Source organism: Bos indicus, chromosome 14 (assembly GCF_029378745.1).
Source record: "Bos indicus isolate NIAB-ARS_2022 breed Sahiwal x Tharparkar chromosome 14, NIAB-ARS_B.indTharparkar_mat_pri_1.0, whole genome shotgun sequence".
Taxonomy (NCBI): domain Eukaryota; kingdom Metazoa; phylum Chordata; class Mammalia; order Artiodactyla; family Bovidae; genus Bos; species Bos indicus.
In genome coordinates this window covers 35,475,811-35,500,985 of record NC_091773.1, presented here as the reverse complement: position 1 = coordinate 35,500,985, position 25,175 = coordinate 35,475,811, and the positions used below count along the sequence as shown (strand labels likewise).

Below are 25,175 nucleotides of genomic sequence, written 5' to 3'. Positions count from 1 at the left end.
CCGGTCGCCGGCCACCCTCCCCTCGCGCGCTCCCTTCCCACCTTGGCCCCCGGCGGCCGCGCTCCCGCCCCTGCCCGGGCCGCCCGGCCGGCTTTGGCCTCCAGTGGGGTTGCGGTGACCAGGAGACTTTGTTGTGAAAAGAAATCTGACCCTTGGGCTCCGAGGCCGCAGCCGAGAGAGCCCGGGGCCGCGACGCCCGCGGCCCCACCCGGGCCAGGAGGGTGGCGATCGCGTCTGGGGGGCGGGGGTGGGGGGGCGAGAAGTGGGTGCAGCCAGGCGCGGCGCCCCGACCCCTGCCTGTGATCGCGCGCGCGCGCCGCCTGCCACGCGCCCCCGGCGCCGCCGCCTCCTCGGCCTCCTTCTCGGCGTGGGCACAGCCGCCAGGTACGCGGAGCCACCTGGAAGGGTGCGGCGGCGCGCGCGCAATAATGGGGGCGCGCGTCGGGCGAGCCGCTGGGGGACGCGGGCGTCGCCCCCGGCCCTCGGCGGCATCAGGGCGCTTCATGTGAGGGCTGTGTCTGGGGCCGGTGGGTTTTCTTTGGGGGGAGGTGATGACTGATGGGGATGTCGGGGGACGGAAAGGGTAGGGGGTGGTCATCTTGGCCTTATTTGCTGTTGCGATTGCTCTTGGACGGGTGCTTGTGCTTGAAGCTACAGTGATAGGAAATATTTGGGGAGCAGTCTGGACAAACGAATAGTTAGTGCCTTGTAGCCCCTGGAGTTACGTCTTTTGGCCCAAAGTGGATTGTTTGGTCCAATTCAAAGCGACCAGTTAAAAGAAGTAGCAGATGACTTGGAGGAGGTCAGTGAGGGAGAGGCATTATTATTCTATGAATAATTAGGGAAGCGAGGAAAAATAAACAGGATCTCTGCTTTAGATTTGGTGAAGATGGACGGGGGAAGGTGAGAATGATGCAAATGTTATAAACAACTATCATTGTTTACTTCAACTGAGATCTTCTCTCATCCAAATTTTTCCCCCTAAATCTGGACATATTTTATTTTATAATTGGAAGAAATTTGCTTTACAATGTTGTGTTGGGTTTCCACACTACAACTCAAATCAGCCATGCTGTGCTTGGTGGCTCAGTCCTGTCTGACTCTTTGCAAGCCCATAGACTGTAGCCAGCCAGGCTCCTCTGTCCATAGGGATTCTCCAGGCAAGAATACTGGAGTGGGTTGTCATGCCCTCCAATGCCAATTACATCCAATTTTTTTTGTTGTTCTGGGAGCCAGACTGACTAACACTAGCTAGGTAAGTCATCTCCTAAAACTTAAGGCTTCTAGAAGCTGGTGCAAAGTTGCTGTATAGCACAGGGAGCCCAACCTGGCTCTCTAAGACAGCCTAGAGGGCTGGAATGAGGAGGACGGGATGGAAGTTCAAGAGGGAGGTGATTTATCTATAATTATGAGTGATTTGCCTGCAATGCAGGAGACCTGGGCTGGATCCCTAGGTTGGGAAGATCCCCTGGAGGAGGGCAGGGCAACCCACTCCAGTATTCTTGCCTGGAGAATCTCCATGGACAGAGGAGGCTGGCCGGCTACAGTCCATGGGCTTGCAAAGAGTCACACACGACTGAGCCACCAAACACAGCATGGCTGATTTGAGTTGTAGTGTGAAAACCCAACACAACATGGTAAAGCAAACTTCTTCCAATTATAAGATAAAATATGTCCAGATTTTGGGTGAAAAATTGGATGAGAGAAGATCTCAAACCTGTTAAGAAATGTAAGTTGATTATATATTCCAAAGAATCAGTGGTGTCAGCACCGAGGATGCCGGGTAGAAATGGGAAGAGCAGGACTGATGGAGGAGCAGGATGTCCATGGCGGCCAAGGAAAGCCTTCCTCCATCCTGTTCAGAGGCCCTAGAACCCTGAACATCCTCTGTCTCTAGCTCAGAACTGTTCATTCAGCCTAGCCCTGGGAAATGTGCCATGTACCGAACATCTTGTTACATGGATTCAGATGGTTTCTGCCCTGAAGGAGCGGTTTGGTGGACGATTGTGACTCATAGAACTAGTACTTGGATGGGGAAATAGATGGACAGGCTTCCCTGAGGCAGGACTGGATGGGCCTTGAAGACTGTGTAGAAATCTGGGTAGAAGGTATGTCCTCTGAGCAGAGAGCTGTTATCACTAAGGGCATCGGGAAATAGTCTGGGGAAACTGCAGGTGAGCAGGAGACCCGGATGCAGGAGAGATGCGGAGGGACCTTAGCTGGGGACAGATTGGAAAGGGCTTTGATGTCAGGCCAAATGGACTAAGTCAGATGTGTTCCCTATTTGGAAGAGAGCAGAAGCTAACACGTTTCACAATTTGGAACATATTAAGGCCTTGGGGAAAAGGTAGAGGAAAGTGTTAATATAAGATGTTACAAAATAAGTATGAAAACATCAATTAGTGGGTTATTTAGCTTATAAAAACATCAAAATGTTCATAAAAGGTAATTAAAGAGAGGGAGCATAACAAGAACAAGATTGTTGCACTAATTGTCTTAGTAACCTGAAATACTGAAGTGTCCAGCTATCCTTACACAATTGACTTATGATAATTTTGGTATGTAAAAAACTAGAAATGATGAAGCGTAGTATGTTATAGTTTTATGTCCTTTACTAAATGATTATTATCATCCACTCACATTTACTGAGCATGTACTATGTGTAGGATGTATTATCAACCTTCTCCATCCTATTAGATTAAGTTATTGGTGTCATTGTATAGATAAAGAAACAAGCTCATTAAATTTTCCTATGAGTGTAAATGAGCTGCCCTGGTGGCTCGGACAGAGGAACCTGCCTGCAACGCAGGAGACCCAAGTTCCATCCCTGATTTGGAAAGATCATCTGGAGAAGGGAATGGCAACCGACTCCAGTGTTCTTGCCTAGAGAATTCCATGGATAGAGGAGCCTGGCAGGCTACAATCCGTAGGATCCCAAACAGTCAGACACGACTGAGTGACTAACATTTCTTTCTTTCATGAGCATAAATGAATTTAAGACACTTGAAGCAAAACTTCAGCATAGTGAGGTTTCATAATTCACAGAAGGTGTTCAGAGAAATTCTTATACCCTTTCCCTAGGTAACACTTCCCGGTATCTTTAAATGTTATTCTTCATTCATTTATGAACTCAGTCTAAGATGCAAGTAACTCTCTTTCTGTTTGGAAGAAAGTTCAGGGAGGTGAGAGAATTATCTCCCATTTTGCTGGTGACTTCTAAAAGTATAGAATTCACCATTTTATCCTTAAGTTCCTCTATAAGTTATGGTGAAATAGGGCTTAATGCAAAATAGTCTTCTATTTTTAATAGGAACTTAGAATATACTTAACTTTGAATTATCTAGAGTTTTCACTTAGAAACCAGAGCCATTTATTTGTATTTAAAGCAGTGTTTATTATTTGTACCAATGCTTATTGTCTGTGTGAATAAATGCAAGACAGTGGGGAAAAAAAAAAGAAACAAGTTCCAAGAGGTTCATTAATCTTTCCGAGACTACAGAGTTGATGAGTGACAGTGTAACTGACTCAGATCCCTCCCTACCTTCCCTACATCGTCAGTGGTCTTTTTCTCTCCCCTTGGCTGCATCAGGACTAGCTGTCTGGGGCTTTCTGTTCTTCATCATTTCTACCAGTGACTTGAAAAAAGGAAACTAATGGAATGGTTTTGAGATTGGCATATTACACAAAACTGAATGGATATCTCAGATCGTTTTCAGAAGAGTTTGTGTGTCCCTAAGCTCATAAGCGCTGGTAGTGTTTGGCTCCAGAGGCCACTGACCACAGACATGTTGTGGCGGGGGTTGGCGGGGGGAGGGGAATCAGAGCATTAACTAATTTCTAAAAAGATGAGTAATTAAATTTGGGGGCTTGAGAGGAGATCGGATTGTAATCTTAGGAAATATCATTGTAATCTTCTGATGTTTCAGGGATTACTTTGTATCAGGGGCACATTAAAATACATCCGTGTTGGTGCAGAAGAAAAATGGACCCTAGAAGAGAGGGTGTTGATAGGTCTGTTTCAGCTCAGTACAAGGAAAAGGTTCATAAATGTTAAACCTTCCAGCTGTAGACCAAGTGGCATGCCAAGTTGGTGAATTTCTGTCCCCAGAAGCAAAGATGCAGAAGCAAGTTGGCTGTCAGTCAGGGAGGTTTCGGGTGATTCCTGCCCTAAATGGAATTTGCATTCTACAGCTTTCTTCTGTGGCTCCATGATAACATCCCATACCATGTATACTCCCATCACATTATGTCACCTGGTAGCTCTTCTCTTAGTGAATTCAGGAGAGAGGGCTTTGTTAACCGTTTCAAGGTTTGCTCTGATGTAAGTTGTCCTTTGATTTTAAGAAGAGCGAAATCCAAAGAAACCTTGAGTCAGTGCCTTTTTTCTGACCACTTAATGCTTTCTCTATCACCATCTTTGTTTTTGGTGTTCTGGCCTTTGAGACTGCAATCCTGCAGTCTTATTCTGCAGCAAGCAATCCTTACTCTTGTCAAGGTGCAACTAAAAGTAAGAGTCAGCAGCCAGGAAATGAGGAAATTGCTTTGCTTAACTTTGCTTGTGATTGTCAAGGGTAAAAGAGCAGCGAGGCATTTATTCCCCAGTTCCTCCTGAACTGCATATGTAATCTGCATGCATCCTAAGGTCTAATGAGGAACCTGGGTCCCCTATAGTAAATACATTACATAGTGAGCTGACTGTTCGTCTCTGCCTCCATCCATGGTTAAAATTGCCTTTGAATTTTAGCAAGAAATTAAAGAAAAAGAAGTGACATCAGAGCCTGTACCTTATTTTTGTGACTAAAACTGCTTTTTTGTTCTGGACAGCTGAACTTATTGTGGATTAAGCAGTCAAGCAGAAATAGATGTTGCATGCCTTAGCGGGGAGTGTTGGTGGGTGAACATTTGGATAAAGACCAGCACTGATGTCATGTTTGATTTGGAGGGGCAAGAACTTACCATCCCCGATGAAGAAGGCAATGGCTGTCAATACCGTTTGTGGCTTCATTAATGGTATGGGGAAGAAAAGAAGTTGACAATTGATAGGAAATATAAATTTTGGCACATTAGAAAAATCAACTTTATAAAGTGTGTAGGTCAATGAATTTGGACAATTATGTATACTCACATGATCATGGCCATTAAGATATAGAGTGTTTCTGGTGGTGGTTTAGTCTCCAAGCCATGTCTGACTCTTTTGTGACCCCTTGAACTGTAGCCCACCAGGCTCCTCTGTCCATGCGATTTCCCAGGCAAGCGTACTGGAGTGAGTAGCCATTTCCTTCTCCAGAGGATCTGATGGAACCCAGGTTTCCTGCATGGCAGGTGGATCCTTCACCAACTGAGCCACCTGGGAAGTTCCTCATGCCCTCTGCGCTCCAACCCCACCCCACCCGAATCTTTATCCCTGGCTCCACTGCCCTGCTTTCCACCCCTATGGATGAGTTTTTGTGATGTATGTTTAACATCTTCAGAGGTATTTGATGGTAGAGCTTTCTGTGTAAAAGCAAAGGAGTAGCTATTTCAGATCCCCTTTTCCCTGAATAAAGTAAGAAAATTCATCAGTTATAGTTATTTGGATAGCATCGAACAGCCATTGAATGGAACCAGTTTAGTTTGCTACCAGTTGTTCAAGAGCAGAAGTTATTTTAAAAGTAAAACTAGAGTCTTGGGAGGCTGAGCAACTATTTCTGTGATCCATTGTGGACAAACAATGTCTGTGGAGGACTAGCAATGCCCCAGATTCAGTAACTGCAGCAGAACTGATACAACAGCCTGGTGAAATTTTAGATGAGTTTCTCATGTGGAATTATGGTTTAGATTTTTTCTTAGATGCCTGAATTTCTTTATGACATAAAAGATTTATGGGCCTGTAGTTCTCAAGCATTGTGCTATTATAGCACACCTCTCCTCCAGTCCCTCATGGGCTTGCAACCAGTTGTCATTGTGGGAAACATTGACTTCTCTTGTGCTTCAGTAGAAATTATTTTATGACAATGGCTGTGAGACTCAACCAACTAAGTCATGTGACATGGTGAGTTAACCTTGCTGAAGGTAAGAGGGAAAATGATTAGAAAAATGGTAAAAGATCCCATGTTTACTGAAATGTGTTTTGACTTTTTTTAATTTAAAGATGTTTTTTTTTTTTTTAGATTAAAAAAAATTGAAGTATAGTTGATTTATAATGTGATAGTTTCAGGTATACAGCTAGCTAAATGATTCAGTTATACATACATATATATATTTTTCAGATCCTTTTTCCTTATGCTAAGTTGCTTCAGTAGTGTCTGATTCATTGTGACCCCATGAACTGTAGCAGACCAGGCTTCTCTGTCTATGGGATTCTCCAGGCAAGAACACTGGAGTGGTTGCTATTCCTTTCTCCAGGAGATCTTCCTGACCCAGGGATTAAACCCAGGTCTCCTGTATTGGCAGGCGGGATCTTTACCACTAGCGCCACCTGGGAAGCCTAGGAGTAATAACGTTTGTGCTGCTTCTGCTGCTGCTGCTGCTAAGTTGCTTCAGTCGTGTCCGGCTCTTTGCAACCATAGATGGCAGCCCACCAGGCTCCCCCGTCCCTGCGATTCTCCAGGCAAGAATACTGGAGTGGGTTGCCATTTCCTTCTCCAATGCATGAAAGTGAAAAGTGAAAGTGAAGTCACTCAGTCGTGTCAGACTCGTAGCGACCCCATGGACTGCAGCCTACCAGGCTCCTCCGTCCGTGGGATTTTCCAGGCAAGAGTACTGGAGTGGGGTGCCATTGCCTTCTCCGAATAACGTTTGTAATAACATGTTTTTCCTTATACGTTATTACAAAATGCTGAGTATAGTCCCCCACTTTGACTTTTTGTCTTTAATCTGTGAGAACAGATTCTATTCCAAAAGCAATGTTGAGTGAAAGAAAGCAGGTGACGAGTGTGACCTGCCTACGTTTGTCAGCATAGTGATGCCTACATCAATGAATTAGTTAAGCTTTCAAATACCCTGCAATAGTTTTAATATGCAAAAGTTTGTCATGAACACAAAAATTTGGTAATCTCTGATATAGGGAGGTTCATGAATGTTATCAAGATTACAGATTCTTTGGTAGCAACTTTATTGTAATATTTTACAACTATGAATGCTGTGTTTCATCCTTCCACTAGGGTCAGTGTTGTTATGAGAGAAAAGTCCAAATAAGTGAATTTGACTTGAAAAGAATTAGCATTTTTAGCTATCATACCTCTTGATCCTTTAATTATTCTATTTTGGATTTATGCTTAAAGAAAAATAATTAAAAGAAGGAAAAAACTTGTAGAATAAAGATATTGAAGTGTTATATGCTATAGTGAAAGAGTGGGAAAAATTCCCAAATATCCCACCTTATGGAAACATCTCCCTGATGGAATATTACACAGGCATTAAAATGATAAGTGTACAGACTGTAAAATACTTAGGAAATGATGTTAAGAGAAACCAGAGAAACACAAGCATGAATATTTGCTCTGATTACAGCTATATAAAATTGTGTATGCATACAGACACTTTGGGTTGATGAAATTACAGGTGTGTTTCTTTAGAGTTTTCTTTATAATGTAGAAAGTGCTACATTGAAATAGTGTGTAGGTCTAATACTCTTGGAAACAAAGCTTGAATTCAACTTCAGTTACTGAATAAAAGTAACATTTTCTTAATTAGTGTCAGCTCATTGGGTCATCCCCTTGTCTTATATTCTTCCTCTGAAGGAAGTTGTATATGGTGGAAACAGAAATCTGATCATATTTATTCAGACATTCTCTAAAGAACAGAGGCTTCATACTTCAAACTTTAGAATAGTAGCACCAGTAAATCAGTGGAAAAGCTATAAAAGCAAATAAGTGTGTCAACATTTATTTCTATAGAAACTGCATCTCCAGCCATAGAATTTCACCAATATAGAGCTGAACTTGATTTTCCTTAATGGCTTCTATGGCTGGGGAGTGTGGTCCTTCCAACAGTTGGAAAGGTCAATGAGAATCTGGTTTTTGAATCTGACTCACCTGAGCATGCCACATCTCTGTTTCCCTTGATATAACCGTATTTCTGAAGAAGGTGAGGAAAGCAAAGAAGAAGCCACCTTGAGACGCAGCCGCTCATGGAACAGTGAGTTGAAGTCTCTGGAGGTCATTTATCCAATGGTTCATTTCACTGCAGGCTTCTGTTTGTAAATTTTCTTAAAGACCCCTTGATCTGATATGTTTATTCAATCTGCAGTTGTGGTCTTCTGGGGACATATTTCAGAATAGCCCTTTTCTTTTCTACAAAGCAGTGTTCAGCCGCTAGTTTCCTTCTGCTTCTCAGGAATGTTAGAAAACTCAACACTTGGTGAGAAGGCAAAGATGAAAGTGATGGTGTGTTGTAATGAAAATACTCTTTCATCCAAGGAGCTGCAAGTTACTAACAGTGTCTGATGGGTCTCTGGTTCATTAGAGATGATTTATATGTCATCTAAACTAAAACCCCCTTTTTTTTATAACCAGCAGGAAAAATTTAAATATATGTGTTGTATAAAATTTTTGAAAGGATTATTTTCTTCCCAATCATACTAATCCCCACCTCCACCCTCACCTTGTTTTTCTTCAATCTGGAAAGTCTATTCCATCCACCTGCCTAACTAGACCCTTTCTCTGTCTCATGGCTCTGTAACTTGCACACTTATTTCAGCTTCTCATTTTCCAGTCTTTTGATCTGACAATAGTCAGAATGTTTTTGATGATGGTAAAGAATCTGCCGGCCAATGCAGGAGACTCAAGAGATGCAGGTTTGAGCCCTAGGTCAGGAAGATCCCCTGGAGAAGGAAATGGCAATGCACTCCAATATTCTTGCCTGGGAAATCCCATGGGCAGAGGAACCTGGTGGCTACAGTCCATGGAGTCGCAGAGAGTCAGACACAACTGAGCACATATGCTACTACACTGCACACTGCTTATACTTGTGATGAGCTAGAACTAAAGTAAAAGTAAGATGGTCTTTACAGGTAAAATGAGGTGCTGTTGCTTATTTTATCAACTGCCTGGCAGTTGGAAAATGGGTGGGAAAAGAATAGGAAGTGTCAATGTGGGGTGGTGAATATGTACTTACAGAACCCCTTTTTTTTAAGTAGCAAAGGTGTTTATAGAATTGGGAAGAGTTTAAATTACAGCAGGAATGCATGGAATAGATGTATTTTTCTCCTGTATTTGTGACCCCATTGTCTGTAGCCCACCAGGCTCCTGTGTCCATGGAATTCTCCAGGCAAGAACACTGGAGTGGGTTGCCATTTCCTTCTCCAGGGGATCTTTCCGACCTAGTGATAGAACCTGGGTCTACCTGCACTGCAGGTGGACTCTTTACCAACTGAGCCACCAGGGAAGCCTCAAAAAGTTTCTGTATCTAGAACTATTCTGTATTTTAACAATAAGCTTGTTAGTTGCAGTGGGGTATGAAATACATTTCCAAATATGGGTCTATCGGTATCATTGTAATGTAATCACCAGGGGTGCAATTTCATAATGCCTTTGGGCCCCCAAAGGGGGTTTTATGTGATTGCAAGATTTGTCAAATTATAGTCTTGATTTGGTGTTTTCCGTAGCATCTTTTATCAGCATATACATCTAGCATTTATTTGCCATTGTTTTTTTGCTGGTGTGTCTACAAATGATTTCAGCTCCTTCCGACCCCATTCCCCCAAGAGTGGCAAATATAAAGGAAATTCTTAAGGCTTCCATTAATCTTGTGTCAGAGGAGTCTATGTAAGTTTACTTTTCATGGTGTTTCATCAACAGTCCAGAGGATTGGGACTGAAGAAGGCATAGCTCCCTCAGGTGCTGGAAAGGTCAGTTCAAACAGAGTCAGTACTTCTGTTTCTTCTTGCCCGGATCCTCCCACTGTCCCTCTTGCCATCTGCCTGCTTCTGCTCAGCACCAGATGCCAAGGTGGGCACATGGCCTGGGACTGTGAATGCAATGTATATGGATTGGCTTATGGTACCTGGCCCTGTAGGGACACTTTTGGTACCACGACACCTGTCCATACTGCTTTACAAATCTCCACAAATCTCGTGTCACCAATCCTTCCGTCAGCATGCATCTTCCCTCTCCCTCCTACACTTAGATCAACCTCCTTGGACATTCTTCTATTCCTTTTTTTCTAGTTTAGTCTAGTTTAGGTTAGACAAAATCTCTTTGAAGTTCAACTCTAAGTACTCTTTAGGTCTATATAGTTTTATGAATAGCTGTTCTTTATGTGTGTAATATATAGGTAAGCAAGTAGATAGATAGGAATCAACTAACCTGTTTTTGCTTGAGCCTGTTTCTTAGGGTATTTGAACAAATGTTGAAGACCTAAAATATGATGAGTCATTTTTAAGTTGATTGAATGATAGCACCACCATTTAACTAGCCATCTACTTCTAGCTCATAGTTTACATGTATTCAGAAATTGTTATGTATCGATAATATTCATTCATTCATTCAAAATATTTAATGAGTGCCATATGTGATCAGAACAAGAGAGGGAAGCATGGTCCTAGGCCTCATGGAGCTACAATCTAGTGGTGGAGACAGGTAGAGAAATAATGACAGTCTCATTAGATAAGTGCTGTAATGGGGGCAGGCTTATTTATAAACCATGAAAGACCAAGTCCAACAAGGGAATTAAGGGCTTACCAGAGCCAGGCTCCTAAATATCAGTAGACCCAGTCATGGCATATATTTCATGGTTTGGACTGACATGTAGAAATCTGGAAACAACTATGCTGATTTAGCAAGCAGGAGGATTTGTAAATAAAGTCCATGGGTCTCTGTGATTTTGTGATTTGTGAGTCATAGTCTTTCTTAGTGGAGACATCTACCTGAACTAGATGAATGCTGACTCTTTTGGCTTCTCAATAATCTCAATCTTCTCTTTTTTAGCCCAGGAAACAATAACAAACATAGTATTTCGTACAGAATAGTTTCGTCTTCAGAAGAAATAAAATGATGGATGAAATACCTTTCATGCTCATGTAACTTGACCATTCTTAATACCTTAAACTGTTCAGTAAGTTCAATATGGAAATATGGAAAAGAAACACATGGGAAATAATCCTGGAATATCAAATATACAGGCTTTGATTGAAACATGTTCTCAGGACAGGTATGGAAAGGATGGGAATTTAGGGGAAATCAGAGGGGGCTTTGTCCTGGGCCTGCCCCCTTCTGTGAGGAATGAGACTGGACTTTGTCTCACCACATATAAATGCACTGTGGGCGATTTATGTGAAAACACTTTGTAAACTGTAAAGCATTTTACCAATGTAAGGCTGAATTATTATAATTATTTTAAAACACTACTTTATCTCCTGCAAATGTTAACTTGCCTCCAGAGAGTAAAGAAAGCCATGGGAAAAACAAACAAACAAACAAACACAAAACTCTGGTTTCTATAATATCTCTTCCCTAATTAGGCAAGAAATCCTCTGAAAGCAATGGCGGTAGATTTTAAGATTTGGTTTTGAAATTTTGTGCAATTCAAAATAGAGTTGTATATTGTGTTTTCTTGGGTTAGCAGGACTTAAATATATCCATATGATTTTTATTTACTGATATTGTTTTCTGTTAAAACTACAGGCATATTCTGCTCTACTAAAGACTGTCCACATTTTAGGAGCTAGTTATTTATGTCTTATATTGTCCAAAAAGCATCACTTTTGTGTTTACAGTGGATAAGGCATATGTTTTCCAATCTTGATAATTGTGAGCAAAAAGTCATATCATAAATGAGAATTACTCCAGCATTTCAAAATTACATCCCAAATGAACCAAGCTTGAAATATTTTACCTGAAAATCATGTGTGTAAATGCATACTTTCATTAAATTATAAATCTAAAATCTAAGCTATCATCCAGTTAAAGTCTCCCATTTTGCACATAATAAAACTGAGGCTCAGGGAACCAAAATCATTTGCCCGAGGTCATTCCACTTGTTAGTGGTAGAGTCAGAACCTGAATTCAGATCTCTTAACTTCTGCTGCAGTGGTTTTCTTACCATGCCTGCATGCAGAAGTTCAAGAACCTTTATAAGAAGTGATTCTGAAGTTTACATGACTGTATGCTCTTTGTTCTGTAATATTACCTTAGGTGATACTAAGATTGTCTTTTCTTTTTTTTTTGCTTAAATTTTCATGTCTATTTAAATATCTGTGTTGAAGTTGATGTGAGGAGTGTAGATTAATTTCTTAGTTGCTAAGACCAAGCAAGAAAAACTGAGAATTTCTTTTGGTTCCTCATTTGAACTTGAGTATGAAAATTAATTCTGAGAGTTATAAATGAAATTAGGCAGCCTTCACTACTATTTGAAGATAACTAACCATAGAATATATTTCAAAATACTACATTCGTCGTCTACATCTTGCAGCATCCCCAAATCCCACTCTTCTCGAAGGTGTTGAGTCTCTTGAAGTTTCAGGATTGATCAACCGTGAAACTGTGACCTAAGTAAACTTGCTAAGAAATAGTATAATAATATCCTTGCCCTGAGGGTAAAACACTCAACTCTAGATTTTTGTCTTTTATTCTCCCTCAGACTACAATCATATTTCTTTGTTAGTATTTCCTCTTGGCATTGTGGTATAGCTGACGTTGATAGATAGTGTGGAGAAACCAATTTCAAAAAGAAAAAAGAAAAGAAAAAAAAAGGCTCTTGGATAGTTGGGCTCAGAAATAACGTGTGTGGAAAGCTCCCTCACTGCCCTCTTCATTCTTTTTTTTTTGACTTGGGCTGCAGCTGCTGACAGCAGACACACTGAGCTATAATTTGGCCGCATTTGGCTCATGTAAATTGTGATAAACAGTGAGCCCATAATATTTATTTTAAAGATTCATTCAGTGAAGGTAAGCATTCCTGACTTGTGTATACATGCTAGTGAATGGAAAGCTGCAGATGTAAAGATCAGTCCTTAATTTCATGCCACACAATTAATACGGCTGCTTGATGCTCTGTTCATCACAGGTGCTGGGGTGTTGGAAGTCTTTGAAGAAGTGTGGAGCTAATAGCCCATATATAATTCGGAAGAAGAAATCTTCAATGGAAGACCCCCGGGGGATAAATGGACAGTCTGTAAGTAAACAGAATGTCAGTCCTAAGGCAAGAGTTATTGCTCTTAAAATCATAATTACTATTTTTGTTGTAACTTGAGTGTCTGGAAATTCCTCAAAAGCTCTGTCCCAATTTTTAATGATTTTTAAAGTTATGAATTAAGTAGTGTGCTATTTCATCAACCAAACCTAATTTATATCTTCCTTAAAGGTATCAGTTATCAAAAGTAGAGTTCTAGAGTAAAAAGCTAACCTTTAGTATTATTTAATTTTACCAATATGCTTAATGTAATTTTTAGACTTCTATTTTCCTTTGCCTCAGGGAAAGCATGTATTTGTCTCATGAAACTTGAAATTAATGTCTACGTTTGGATTGTTTTGTACATATTTGTTTTGCTGAACACATGTGCCTGTGTGTGTGTGTACGTGTGCGCGTGCACGCATTATGTGTGGTAAAAAAATAAAATGGTAGTTTCACAGTTTGATAAACTCTTGAGTGGGCTTTAAATTGAGGAGAACCTTTGGTTTTATTTTGTTTGTTTATCTTGTGAGCACAAGAGAAAGGGTTCGTAAATTTTCCTCAGGTTCATACTGGGAAGAAAGCAAGCTTCTTTTGGCTCATAAGCAAATATTCCCAGTTAGGGATTATTTTAAAAATAACCTGTGAGTGATTTTGAACTTGAAAACGTCAATCGATTTTAATTTTAAAAAACCTTATTTCAGTAAGTAAAAGGTTATTTTCTTGGAAACTTTCCGTAGCAATATTTGAGGTGGCATTCCGTGACTTTGCCTTTGAAAGTCTCAGATCAGTTATGACGCTTTTTAGTCCTGTGGTTTCATACCTCAGCTTTGTTCACCGTAGAATTATTACAAACCTGAAGTATGATCTTTAGTAATGCTGTTGTGGTTCCTGTAAATGTGTGTTTTACAAGACCTACTGGTTGTTATGTAATAAGCAGTAACAGCTAATGGATTAGGATTTTAATAACAGAGGGTCAAGTGCTATCAAGGTGCTTCTGCAGTCATACTGTATGCAATTACAGAGTGTGTTTTATGGATCTCCTAAATCATCTTGTGAGATAATTCACATAAAGCACTTCGAGATCATTCTGTTCGGTGTAGCTTTCACCCTAAATGGAAAAGTACCCTTAACACGTTTGTTTGTCCTTTTAAACTTGTTATGGGCCTGTGATACTCGGTTTTCTTATTGTATGAAAAATAGTTCTGTAGTGCATATCAAGTAAGTGAAAAATAAATGCAGGAATAACTTACTACTTTCTACTCCTTTTATGTAACTTTGCTCCTTACATCGAGGCAAGTCAAAGTGTTGGTGAATCACTAACAGTTTCAACAAATAAATGCTGCAGGTAACATTTCTTTGGAGATTTTATATTCTGCCAATTCTCATTTGCGACTGAAAGAAATTAACTGACTTGAGACAAATGAAAAACAAATAGGTAAAGAATATAATGATTCAATTTTGTTTGCCTATCCTAACAAAATGGTGTTTATTGGGCCATCTCATTCCATACCATTCAGAGGTGTTTTGTCCCGTGAAGAGTGAAGCAGTTTTATTCTTGAAAGATACTTGGCAGCCTCGGAGGTAGAAAACTAGGGAGTGATGTTTCTCCAGGGCAAACGGTGTGTGGCATTGGAGAAGCAGTTTCCGGGCCATTTGGCCCCTGCCTACTCAACCACGAAGGGCGAGCAGTCTTTCCAAAGGTCCCTGTGTGGGGGGCCTCAGGTGGGCTCCTCCAGGCTCACTTTCTTTGGCTCTCAGGTTTCCCCTTTCCTTCAGAAAGCGAGGAAACAGGCTCAAGATAGGAAAAGGGCCTAGAACTTAGCTGAAAGTAATAAGGTAACTCAGGAAGCTAAAGGATTTTTTAGATTTATTTTTTATTGAAGTATACTTGATTTACAATGTTATGTTAATTTCCACTGTACAGCAAAGTGACTCAGTTACACACATATATACATTCCTTCTTTATATTCTTTTCCATTAGGGTTTATCCCAGGATATTGAATATAGTTCCTTGTGCTATACAGTAGGACCTTATTGTTTATCCATTCTATATGTAATAGTTTGCATCTGCAAACCCCCCAAATTCCCAGTCCATCCCTCCCCACCTCCCTTGGCAACCAGAAGTCTATTTTCTATGTCCGTGAGTCTGCTTCTGTTTTGTAAATAGGTTCGTTTGTGTCATATTTTAGATTTTGCATATAAATGATATCGTGTGGTATCTGTCTTTCTGCCTTAGTTCACTTAGTGTGATAATCTCTAGGTCCATCCATGTTGCTGTCAATGGCATTATTTCATTCGTTTTTATGAGCAAGTAGTATTCCAGTGTATAAATGCACCACATCTTCTTTGTGCACTCGTCTGTTGATGGACGCTTAGGTTGTTTTCTTGTCTTTGTTATTGTGAGTAGTGCTGCTGTGGACATAGGTGTGCATGTATCATTTTGAATTATAGTTTTGTCTGAACATATGCCCAGGAGTGAGGTTGCCCAGTCATATGGTAATTCTATTTTTAATTTTCTGGGGAACTTCTATACTGTTTTCCATAGTGGCTCTACCAACTTACATTCCCACCAGCAGCCAAGCAGGGTTCCCCTTTCTCCACACCCTCCCCAGCATTTGTTATTTGTAGACGTTTTAATGATGATCAGTGTGAGGAGATACTACACTATAGTTTTGATTTGCATTTCTCTAATAATTAGCAATGTTGAGCATCTTTTCATGTGTCTAGTGGTTATCTGTATGTCTTTGGAGAAGTGTCTGTTTAGGTTTTCTGCCTATTTTTCAACTGGGTTTTATGTTTAGTTGTTGTTGAAGGAAACTAAAGGATTAAAAGAAGACCTGGTACCAGGAATTCCTGTACTTCCAAATGTGAAATGTCCCTTGCTTGTCATGTTCATCTTTCAAAATGTTTTCTTACTGAAAAATCAATGTATTCAGAGTAAACACAAGAGTAAACTGCACCCCCAGTATTTCTAGAATGTAGCCTCTTGATCATAGTGGCACTGTGGAATACATCTTTCATGTGACCAGAGGCCATGGGCAAGAGTAAAGTAGCTTCTTATTTTAATCCTAAGGAGATAACAGTCCTGGAAAAAACATTTAAATCAGAAATCCCACCTTTCTTTTTCTGGAATTTACTGCCTGTGTTTTTTCTGCATCTAGAAAGAAGTAGCTCATGTAGTTTTGTAGTTTTTATCAACTGTTCAACTTGCCTCATGAGAACAGAAAGAAGAAGAAGGCGTTTGCAGGGCTTTACATCATATTAGTCCTAATTCTGGCCACTCCAGTATCCTCTCTTGAGGGGCCCCGCTGGGATGAGCACAGCCCCCTCTCTCTCCATAGGTCCAAGGTTGGCCTCTTCTAGGTAGGCACCTCTGAACAGACATTAAAGGGCCAAGCTAAGGCTGCATCTTTCAATTTCTTTAGATTATGAGAATTTCTACAGGGATATCACGTCAAGATAAGAAAAGCATGTACTAGCTCTTTTTTTAAAAGTGAATTGAGATATGAATCACTATCTTTTCCTTAGAAGCTGTGAGCTCTGTAGATACCTAAACCTTCTGTCTGATCTAGATAGAATCCTGGCATCATAAAACCTACATTTTAGATTCAGAGTCAGAAGTTGTTGTTTAGTTGCTAAGTCATGTCCAGCTCTTTTGACCCCATAGACTGTAGCCCACCAGACTCCTCTGTCCGTGTGGTTTCCTAGCCAAGAATACTGGAGTGGGTTACCATTTCCTTCTCTAAGGGATCTTCCCCACCCAGGGATTAAAGACTTGGTTTTAACTTTTACTAATTGTATGACCTGGGGTGGATCACTAAGCATCAGTCTCTTCAACTAGAAAACAGAGATGATAATATTTACTTTCTCTTATTTAAAATTGTAATTTTGTAGGTCAGGTGGGATCACATACTTAAAAGGTCTTTGATAATGGAAAAGTACAATATACCTCTAATGCACTTTTATTGTAAATACTGCTAAAAAGATGTGGTTAAAAAGTTATCTGGCTGTCTTCAAGTCCATAATAAAACACTGTAAATGCAACCATTATACCAGTGCCAGGTATTATAAACACCAACACTACATATGTTTGGTTATATTGTTAGCTGTAGAGGGAATCGGGTCTCCTGAGACTCTCAAAGGAACATCTTATTATAAATGGTAGAGTTAATTTACTTTTATTACAAAAATTTCTGATGATAATATTTAAGAGTTCTTTGGAATAATTATATTTTAGGGCTCCATTCTCATAACTATACTTCCTGCGTTTCTTTAAATTATGGTAAATTTGAAATGCTAACAGCAGTTTTTGCTGAGATGCTGGGTTTTGCAAGAAAAACATGAACTAAAATATGTATGTACCTTATTCCTACATTTGTACATTCTAAAAAGGAAAAGTAACTTTTAACCAAAATGGAAAACTTAAATATTTATTTCATTAACAGTGAGAAGACACTCTTTAGGAGAGATACTGAAAGTAGTTATACAAGTATATGACATCCATATGAGTCTAATTAGCTGGGAAATTATAAATTAGTCAGGGTTTTATTTATCCAGCTTTATCATGAGTAGGATTTTTAAAGTGAAATTTTTAGATACATTGAAAAATATGGAATTTAGTAGTTTTCAGTTTCTTTTTTAAAATCAGAAACATCTTATTGGAAGCCTGTATTCCCACCAGGCTGCTATAACAGGTACAATAAACCGGGTGGCTTAAAACAACAGAAATTTACTATCTCATAGCTCCAGAGGCTCCAGTCCCAAGTCAGGGTATTGGCAGGGTTTTCTTTGAAAGCTTTGGAGGAATATTTCCTTGCTTCTTCTTAGTTTTTGGACATCTGTGACAATCCTTGGCGTTTGAGCTACCGCACTTTGATCTCTACCATATTGTCACAGGGCATTCTCCCCACCTCACCTCTGTCTCTTCTCCTCTTCTTATAAGGACATTAGTTATATTGGATAATGCTATGCTAAGTCTTTTCAGTCATGTCCGACTCTTTTGTGACCCCATGGACTGTAGCCTGCTAGGCTTTTCTGTTCATGGGGATTCCCCGAGCAAGAATCCTGAAGTGGGTGGCGATGCCCTCCTCCAAGGAATCTTCCCTACCCAGCGATTGAACCCACATTTCTTATGTCTCCTGCATTGGCAGGTGGGTTCTTTACCACCAGTGCCACCTGGCAAGCCCAATAGCAACTGTAGGGATCCTTCTTCCAAATAAAGTCACATTCACAGATACCAAGGATTAGGACTTCAGCCTGTCTTTTTGAAGGGGAGACAGTTCAACCCATAACAAAGCCTAATAAGAATGTGAGGCTTCAAACCTTGTCTATTTGCCTATCTATCTCACCTTCCTCCATCTTCACACTTTGAATATTTCTAGTTTATTTGATTGCAAGTAGTGGAACTTGCCATGAACTAGTTTAAGGAAAGAAAAAAAGTCTTAAGAACGACGTAGAACAAAAGGAAAACCTTAAGAAAGGAAATTTAAGAAAGGAAATTCAAGCAGTTTTCTTTCTGTTTTTCTCTGCGTATTTTCTTATTTTCAGTCCTCTTTTTCTTTATAACCTGGCTCTTGTACTCCCCTTGTTTAGCGTTGGCTGCCTGCCGACCATGGTTTACATGTTACTTGAATTGTCCACCATGTGGAAGGAGCTCCACTTGGTCCTGCATGAATCATAACTCTGCAGCTCGTGCCCAGGGAAGGGACTGGGCAGACCACCCAATAGCCTTGAGCCTTCAAGAAACCCCCAGGTTGTACCCATGGAGGCACTGGTTTGAAACCACAGTTTTAGTCCCATTTCATCATCTTACTTCCCTGGTGGCTCAGACAGTAAAGCGTCTGCCTGCAATGCGGGAGACACAGGTTTGATCCCTGGATCAGGAAGATCCCCTGGAGAAGGAAATGGCAACCCACTCCAGTACTCTTGCCTAGAAAATTCCATGGACTGAGGAGTCTGGTAGGCTACAGTCCATGGGGTCACAAAGGGTCGGACACTACTGAGCGACTTCACTTTCACTTTCATCATCTTACAGATTTAACCTGTGATGTAGCATCTGCTACAAGCTAATCATTTTGATGGAAATATCTGCTGGTGAATATATATATATATATATATATATATATATACATATACACACACACACACACACACACACACACACATACAAATATATAGGCTTCTGTGTCCATGAGATTCTTCTGGAGAGAAGTAGGGAGTGGATTGCCATTTCCTCCTCCTCATGTAGCTTATGTCTCCTGCATTGGCAGGCAGGTTCTTTACCACTAGCACCAGCTGGGAAGCCTATATAAATATATATATGAAAGTGAAAGTGAAAATCGCTCAGTTGTGTCTGACTCTTTGCTACCCCAATGACTATACAATTCATGGAACTCTTCAGGCCAGAATACTGGAGTGGGTAGTCTTTCCCTTCTCCAGGGGATCTTCCCAACCCAGGGATCAAACCTGGGTCTCCTGCATTGCAGGTGGATTCTTTACCAGCTGAGCCAAAAGGGATGCTGTGTGTATATATATATATATATATATATTTATATATATTCTTCTTTCCTGATAACTTAAGTTGTTATAACTCTCAGCTGGATCCCTAATAAGCCAGTTTCTCTTCTCTCCCTTGATCTGACAGAAGCAATGCTTTGCATTTTCAGCCCCAGAGAGTATAGCCTAGAACTGGGGCTAAACTGGCTGTAATGTATGCACGGCAAATAGAAACTAACTTGAAAATGGAAGGCAGTTGGTCAGAGTGAGGGAAACCTTGACTTAGAATCAGAATACCTGGCTTTGAGTCACAGCTAACTAATTATGACACCTTGGAAAAGTTATTTCAACTTCTAAGCCTCAATTTTGTTTTTACAAACAGAGATAAATAAGATCTATATTGCCGGGTCTCTGTGATGAAGAAATAAGATACTATATGCCAAACCACTTTGTCAACTGCAAAGTGTATATATAGCCACTAGTACCAAGCCCCATGGGCCATCTTTTGGGAAAGGGCAGGACACGTTGAGTCAGACATATCTGCTTCAGCCTTTGCCTTGCACTTGAGCAAGTTTTTACACCTCTCGCAGCCTCAGTTCATCCTCATTTGTAAAGAAGGGATAATAATACATTCTTATATGATTAGAAATAACATATGAAAGCCAGCTAGTGAGCAAGAACACAGTTTTTGGAGCCTGAGTCTCTGGGTTCAGATTTGTGCTACAATGATATTCACTGGCTGCATGATGCAGAGTGCATCTGTGTGCCCTGCAGTCATTTTCCTCATCAGTAGACGGGAATGATGGTAATAACTGATATCACAGGGTGGCTGTGAAGACTGAATGAGGTTATATGTATATTCTTGGCTGGAGAATCCCATGGGTAAAGGAGCCTGCCGGGCTACAGTCCATGGGGTTGCAAAGGAGTAGGACACAACTGAAGCGACTGAACAAGCACGCATGCATATGTGTGAGAATCCTTAGAATCCTGCCTGACATACCGGAAATGCTGTCTTAGCATTTGTTGATGTTACTAGTATTATCTCCACCGTGCCAGGCACACAAGTAGTAAGTGCTTTAAAGAGGCTCATTGTTATTTAATTAAAATGGATTTGACCAGGGGGCTGAGATACTCTCTCTTAATTGAATTGTAATGGTCATGCATTCACAGGATTAAGATGAGCTTGGGTGTCAGACAATGTTGGGGGGAATAAGGCAATGTTTTCCTTTGCCTGGGCAAGGCTTGTTGGGCCCCATGAGAAGAGCCCAGATTGGAATGTGACCTGAGAGTTTGGAAGAGATAGGCTGTCAAAATTCAAATTGGGTACCAAGCTGTATTACCAGTTGGGTATTTGAGGTGAAGAATAAAACCTAGACAGGAAAACTGCCCCAGAGCCAGGACAGTTCAGTTCAGTCGCTCAGTTGTGTCCAACTCTTTGCGACACCATGGACTGCAGCACGCCAGGCTTCCCTGTCCTGGACAGTGACTTGTTTATATATTTCCAGGGCCAAACTTAATGCCAAGCCCTTTACATGCACTCTGTAAACGTTTGTTTATCTGAGCTGATCGGCATCTTGTGTCCTGGAATAGCTCACTTGGTCCCTTTGCATCAAACAAATAGAGTGTGACGAAGATGAAAATTGGTTGTGGCTGATGCTGGAAAGAAAGGAAAGAGGGGTTCTAACCATTAAGACTCACTGCCTCTTGACCTGCCTCTGACCTGCCCTCTTAACATGCAGGAGGCTGAGAGCTCAGTGACCATAGTGCTCAGAACCGGATGTGTATGAGCAGTTATTAATAGCGATGATGGCATTTGCGTTTCTCTTTCCAAGGAAAAGGCACAGACTTTGGGACTTTTTTTTTTTTTGGAGGTAGGAAGGGCAGTGTAAATACTTAAAAGAAAAATAAAACCACTTTCTGGTTTAGAGGTCTGATGATGAAAAGTCACCACAAGTGTGAGCTAGAATAAGAAATTAATTTATTTTTTTCAATTGTAGTTCATTCAGGTGTACAACAAATGTGATTCCTTTATACAAGTATGTATATATCTATATATTTTTCTTTTGAGTCTATTCCATTAAGTTTATAACAAGATACTGAATATAGTTCCTTGTGCTATACATTAGGTCCTTGCTGTTTATACATAGTAATGTGCACCTGTTGCTCCCCTGGTGGTGGTGGTTTAGTCAATAAGTCGTGTCCGACTCTTGTGATTCCATGGACTGTAGCCAGCCAGGCTCCTCTGTCCATGAGATTTTCCAGGCAAGAAGACTGGAGTGGGTTGCTATTTTCTTCTCCAGGGGATCTTCCCGACCCAGGAATCGAACTCCAGTCTCCTGCATTGCAGGCAGATTCTTTCCCAACTGAGCTATAAGGGAAGCCCAGTTATTCCCCTACTCCCAATTTATCCCTCCCCCACTTACTCTTTGGTAACCATAGTTTGTTTTCTGTGTCTGTGAGTCTGCTTCTGTTTTGTAAATAAGTTCATTTGTACTATTTTTTAGATTCCGCGTTTAAGTGATACCATATAATATTTGTCTTTCTCTGAGAAAGCCATTTTAATGTAGCAAAAATACAATAACCTTTTTCTGTAATGAAGCAGACAGTAGATAGTTTGGGCTTTATGACTAGAAGACCTCTGCGGCATGTACTCAGCTCTGTAGCTGTGCTGTGAGAGTACTGACAATACAGAACAGGGCCCCGGGGTGACATTTAGTGCCTGTAGATAAATGGAGGGTTCCCACCTTTGTTCTTGTTGGCACTTGAGGTGATTCTACCATTGCACTCCCATCCCCATCAAGGTTTCTCATTTTATTTCTCTCAGGCTCATTCCATTATCCTGGATTTGACTTATTTCCTGCCTCTGAGCCTCATTTTCTTCATTTATAAAATATTTCTTCATTTATAAAGAATTGAGAAGATCTCTTCTGGTTCTAATGAAGTGTGATTTCATTTATAACCAGATGACATTGGATAATCAAAGTTAATAAAGTTTATGCATCACAAAGTAAATGTGTGCTTGTTGCCAAGGGGTGGGTAGGATGACCTTCCAGGAAACAGAGCATCTTTGCCAACCCACTAAATGCTCAGTTTGATGATCCAGTTTCATAGTTCCAGGATTGTATCAGAACCCTCATATGACGCATCTTCACATTTTTTAGGTCTCCTAATCATTTCTTTTGAAATCTTTTTCATCCTTCAGTCAATGAATATTTTTACTTGTGGAGCCCACAGGGTATCTATATAGAGGCACTGATATTGTGATAAGGGTTCTTTGATGTCCACATTTCTGTACATGTGTATTTTGTTTATATGTAATATCATATCCAAATAGTTCTATGATAACTTTAAAAGATGCTTGGAATACATAAAGAAACACTTGTATACTTTGTGTTCCATTCCTGAATGTGTTTGTAGCAGTTTGAAAATATGTTTATAGTACTCTTCGCTTTAAGACATGGAGTCTTTTAATGATGAACTCCTTGCGATGAATCGATCTCCTTGGATATGGTCTGCACTTAATGACTAACTTCTAATAAGCAGAAGCAAGAGAAGAAATGGTGTGCCACTGTAGATACCAGGTCATGAAAGCTGTTGTGGCTTCCTCCTTGCTCTCTCTTGGATCATTCACTCTGAGGGAAGCCATCTGCCATGATGTGAGGACACTCAAACAGCCTTGTGTAGAGGCCTATGTGCAGGGCCCTGAAGCCTTCTTTCTCTCTCCACGTGAGGGAGCCTTCTTGGAATGAATGCTTCCGGCTCAGTTCAACCTTCAGATGAAGCAGCCCCAGCAGAAAGCTTAAGGTATTAAAACGTCCTCATGAGAGCCCTGATAATCCAGTAACACTTAGATAAACTGCTCCCAGATTTCTGACTCTCTAAAATTGTGTGAGATGATAAATGCATATTAAGATGCTAAGTTTTGGGGTAATTTTGTTACACAGTTATAAATAACTAATACAGTGATCTCATCAACCTATTTTTGCATTAAAATTCTCTCTACTCCAGTATTTATATAAACATTATATAAATTCCCTGGTGGCTCAGATGGTAAAGAATCTGCCTGCAATGCAGGAGACCTGGGTTCAATCCCTGGGTTGGAAAGATCCCCTGGAGAAGGGAATGGCTACCCACTCCACTATTCTTGCCTGGAGAATTCCATGGACAGAGGAACCTGGTGGGCAACAGTCCATGGGGTTGCAGAGTCAGATGCACTTAACACTTTCACACTTTATTTATATAAATATAATTAATAAAACTCTTATTTTTCCTATTGCATTTTATTTGCAACCTTGGTACATTCAGATGTTGATTTATTTATCTGCTCCCCCAAATACAAGTTTTTCTTCTACACATAATAAATGCTTTGAATTGCTCATTAGCATGTTTTATTCTGTCTTAAATTGTCTCCCCTTACTTACAAATCTGCTTACCTTCTAGACTGTGATTTGTTTGAGGTCAGAGAATATGAGAGAGGCGTAATCACCCTCCCTCTGACATTGAGCCCTCTCTATTTTGCACATTGTAGATGCAAAAACAATGTTTTGGTTGAATGAATGAATGACTACCATTGCCTGGAGAAGAGGTTTTGTAAATGGAAAGAAATCGTCACATGTGGTAGTCTAGCTGTTTTTGCTTCATGTGGGCGCAGGAAACCGACCACCTTAGGGACCAGACCAGAATCAGGCTCAGAGCTTTTCTTGCTCTTTTAGGTTTCATGAGAGTAGAGGTCCACCAAGAGCGAACATCACTGCTATAAAAACTTGTTAACTGAACCTCCATTAATGGAAAATTCCTGACACTTTAGGCAGAGGATGAAGTTAATTCCTACATATGTCCTTTTATGAAAATAGGATTATAGAAGAAAATAGCAACATAGATTCATTTTAACTATGTGAATATAGGAAAGTGTGCGCTAAGTCACTTTAGTCATGTCTGACTCTTTGCGACCATATGGACTGTAGCCCGCCAGGCTCCTCCGTCCATGGGATTCTCCAGGTAAGAATACTGGAGTGTTGTTGCCATTTCCTCCTCCAGGGATTCCTCCCAACCCAGGGATCAAACTTATGTCTCTTATGTCTCCTGCACTGGCGCCACCTGGGAAGCCCATGTAGGAAAATAAGTGGGCAAAATAACCTGACAATCAGATACGAAAAATTTCACGTGCTTTTTCCAAATATTATCCATTGAAGAAATCTTTTCCAAAATGGCTCTACTCTGTTAAACTAGATCAATTGATGTCTATATTTCAAATGAATTCCTGGAATTTCTTTGAGAATTCTCCCAAATTCAAACATAACATAAATTGGACTACATCTCTTATTTTTAAACACTTTGATTCCACACTGTGAACATATACCCCCATTTCACATCAGTAAGGCGATAACTGAGCTTGTGTTCTTATTGGTTTGAGTCAGTGGATACCCATGAAAGTACAGGAGAGAGCATGAGCTTGGCAGGCAACTGGAGGCTGGAGTTGGAGTTCTGGCTGGAGTGGGTGCAGATCTCTCTGACCATTTCTAACCAGGGTCTTCATCTCTAGAACAGGGTAATATTTCAGTCTTATGTATTTCAGAATTGCTGAGAGG

At 40.5% G+C, this 25,175-nt stretch overlaps 1 protein-coding gene across 8 annotated transcripts in view; it reads left to right on the top strand.

The window, feature by feature from the left end:
• The window catches only part of EYA1 (EYA transcriptional coactivator and phosphatase 1), a 372,737-nt gene that overhangs the window by 270 nt on the left and 347,292 nt on the right, over window positions 1-25,175 (top strand). For 3 of the 8 annotated variants that reach the window (XM_070802666.1, XM_070802675.1, XM_070802673.1), the window contains one exon: window positions 12,985-13,092. In XM_070802666.1, the coding sequence (XP_070658767.1) occupies window positions 13,060-13,092 (33 nt within the window). In that variant the 5' untranslated portion in view covers window positions 12,985-13,059. Of the gene's footprint in view, window positions 1-424; window positions 528-12,984; window positions 13,093-25,175 lie in introns of those variants that run through there. The other 5 variants (XM_070802667.1, XM_070802668.1, XM_070802676.1 and 2 more) reach the window with 4 other exon arrangements.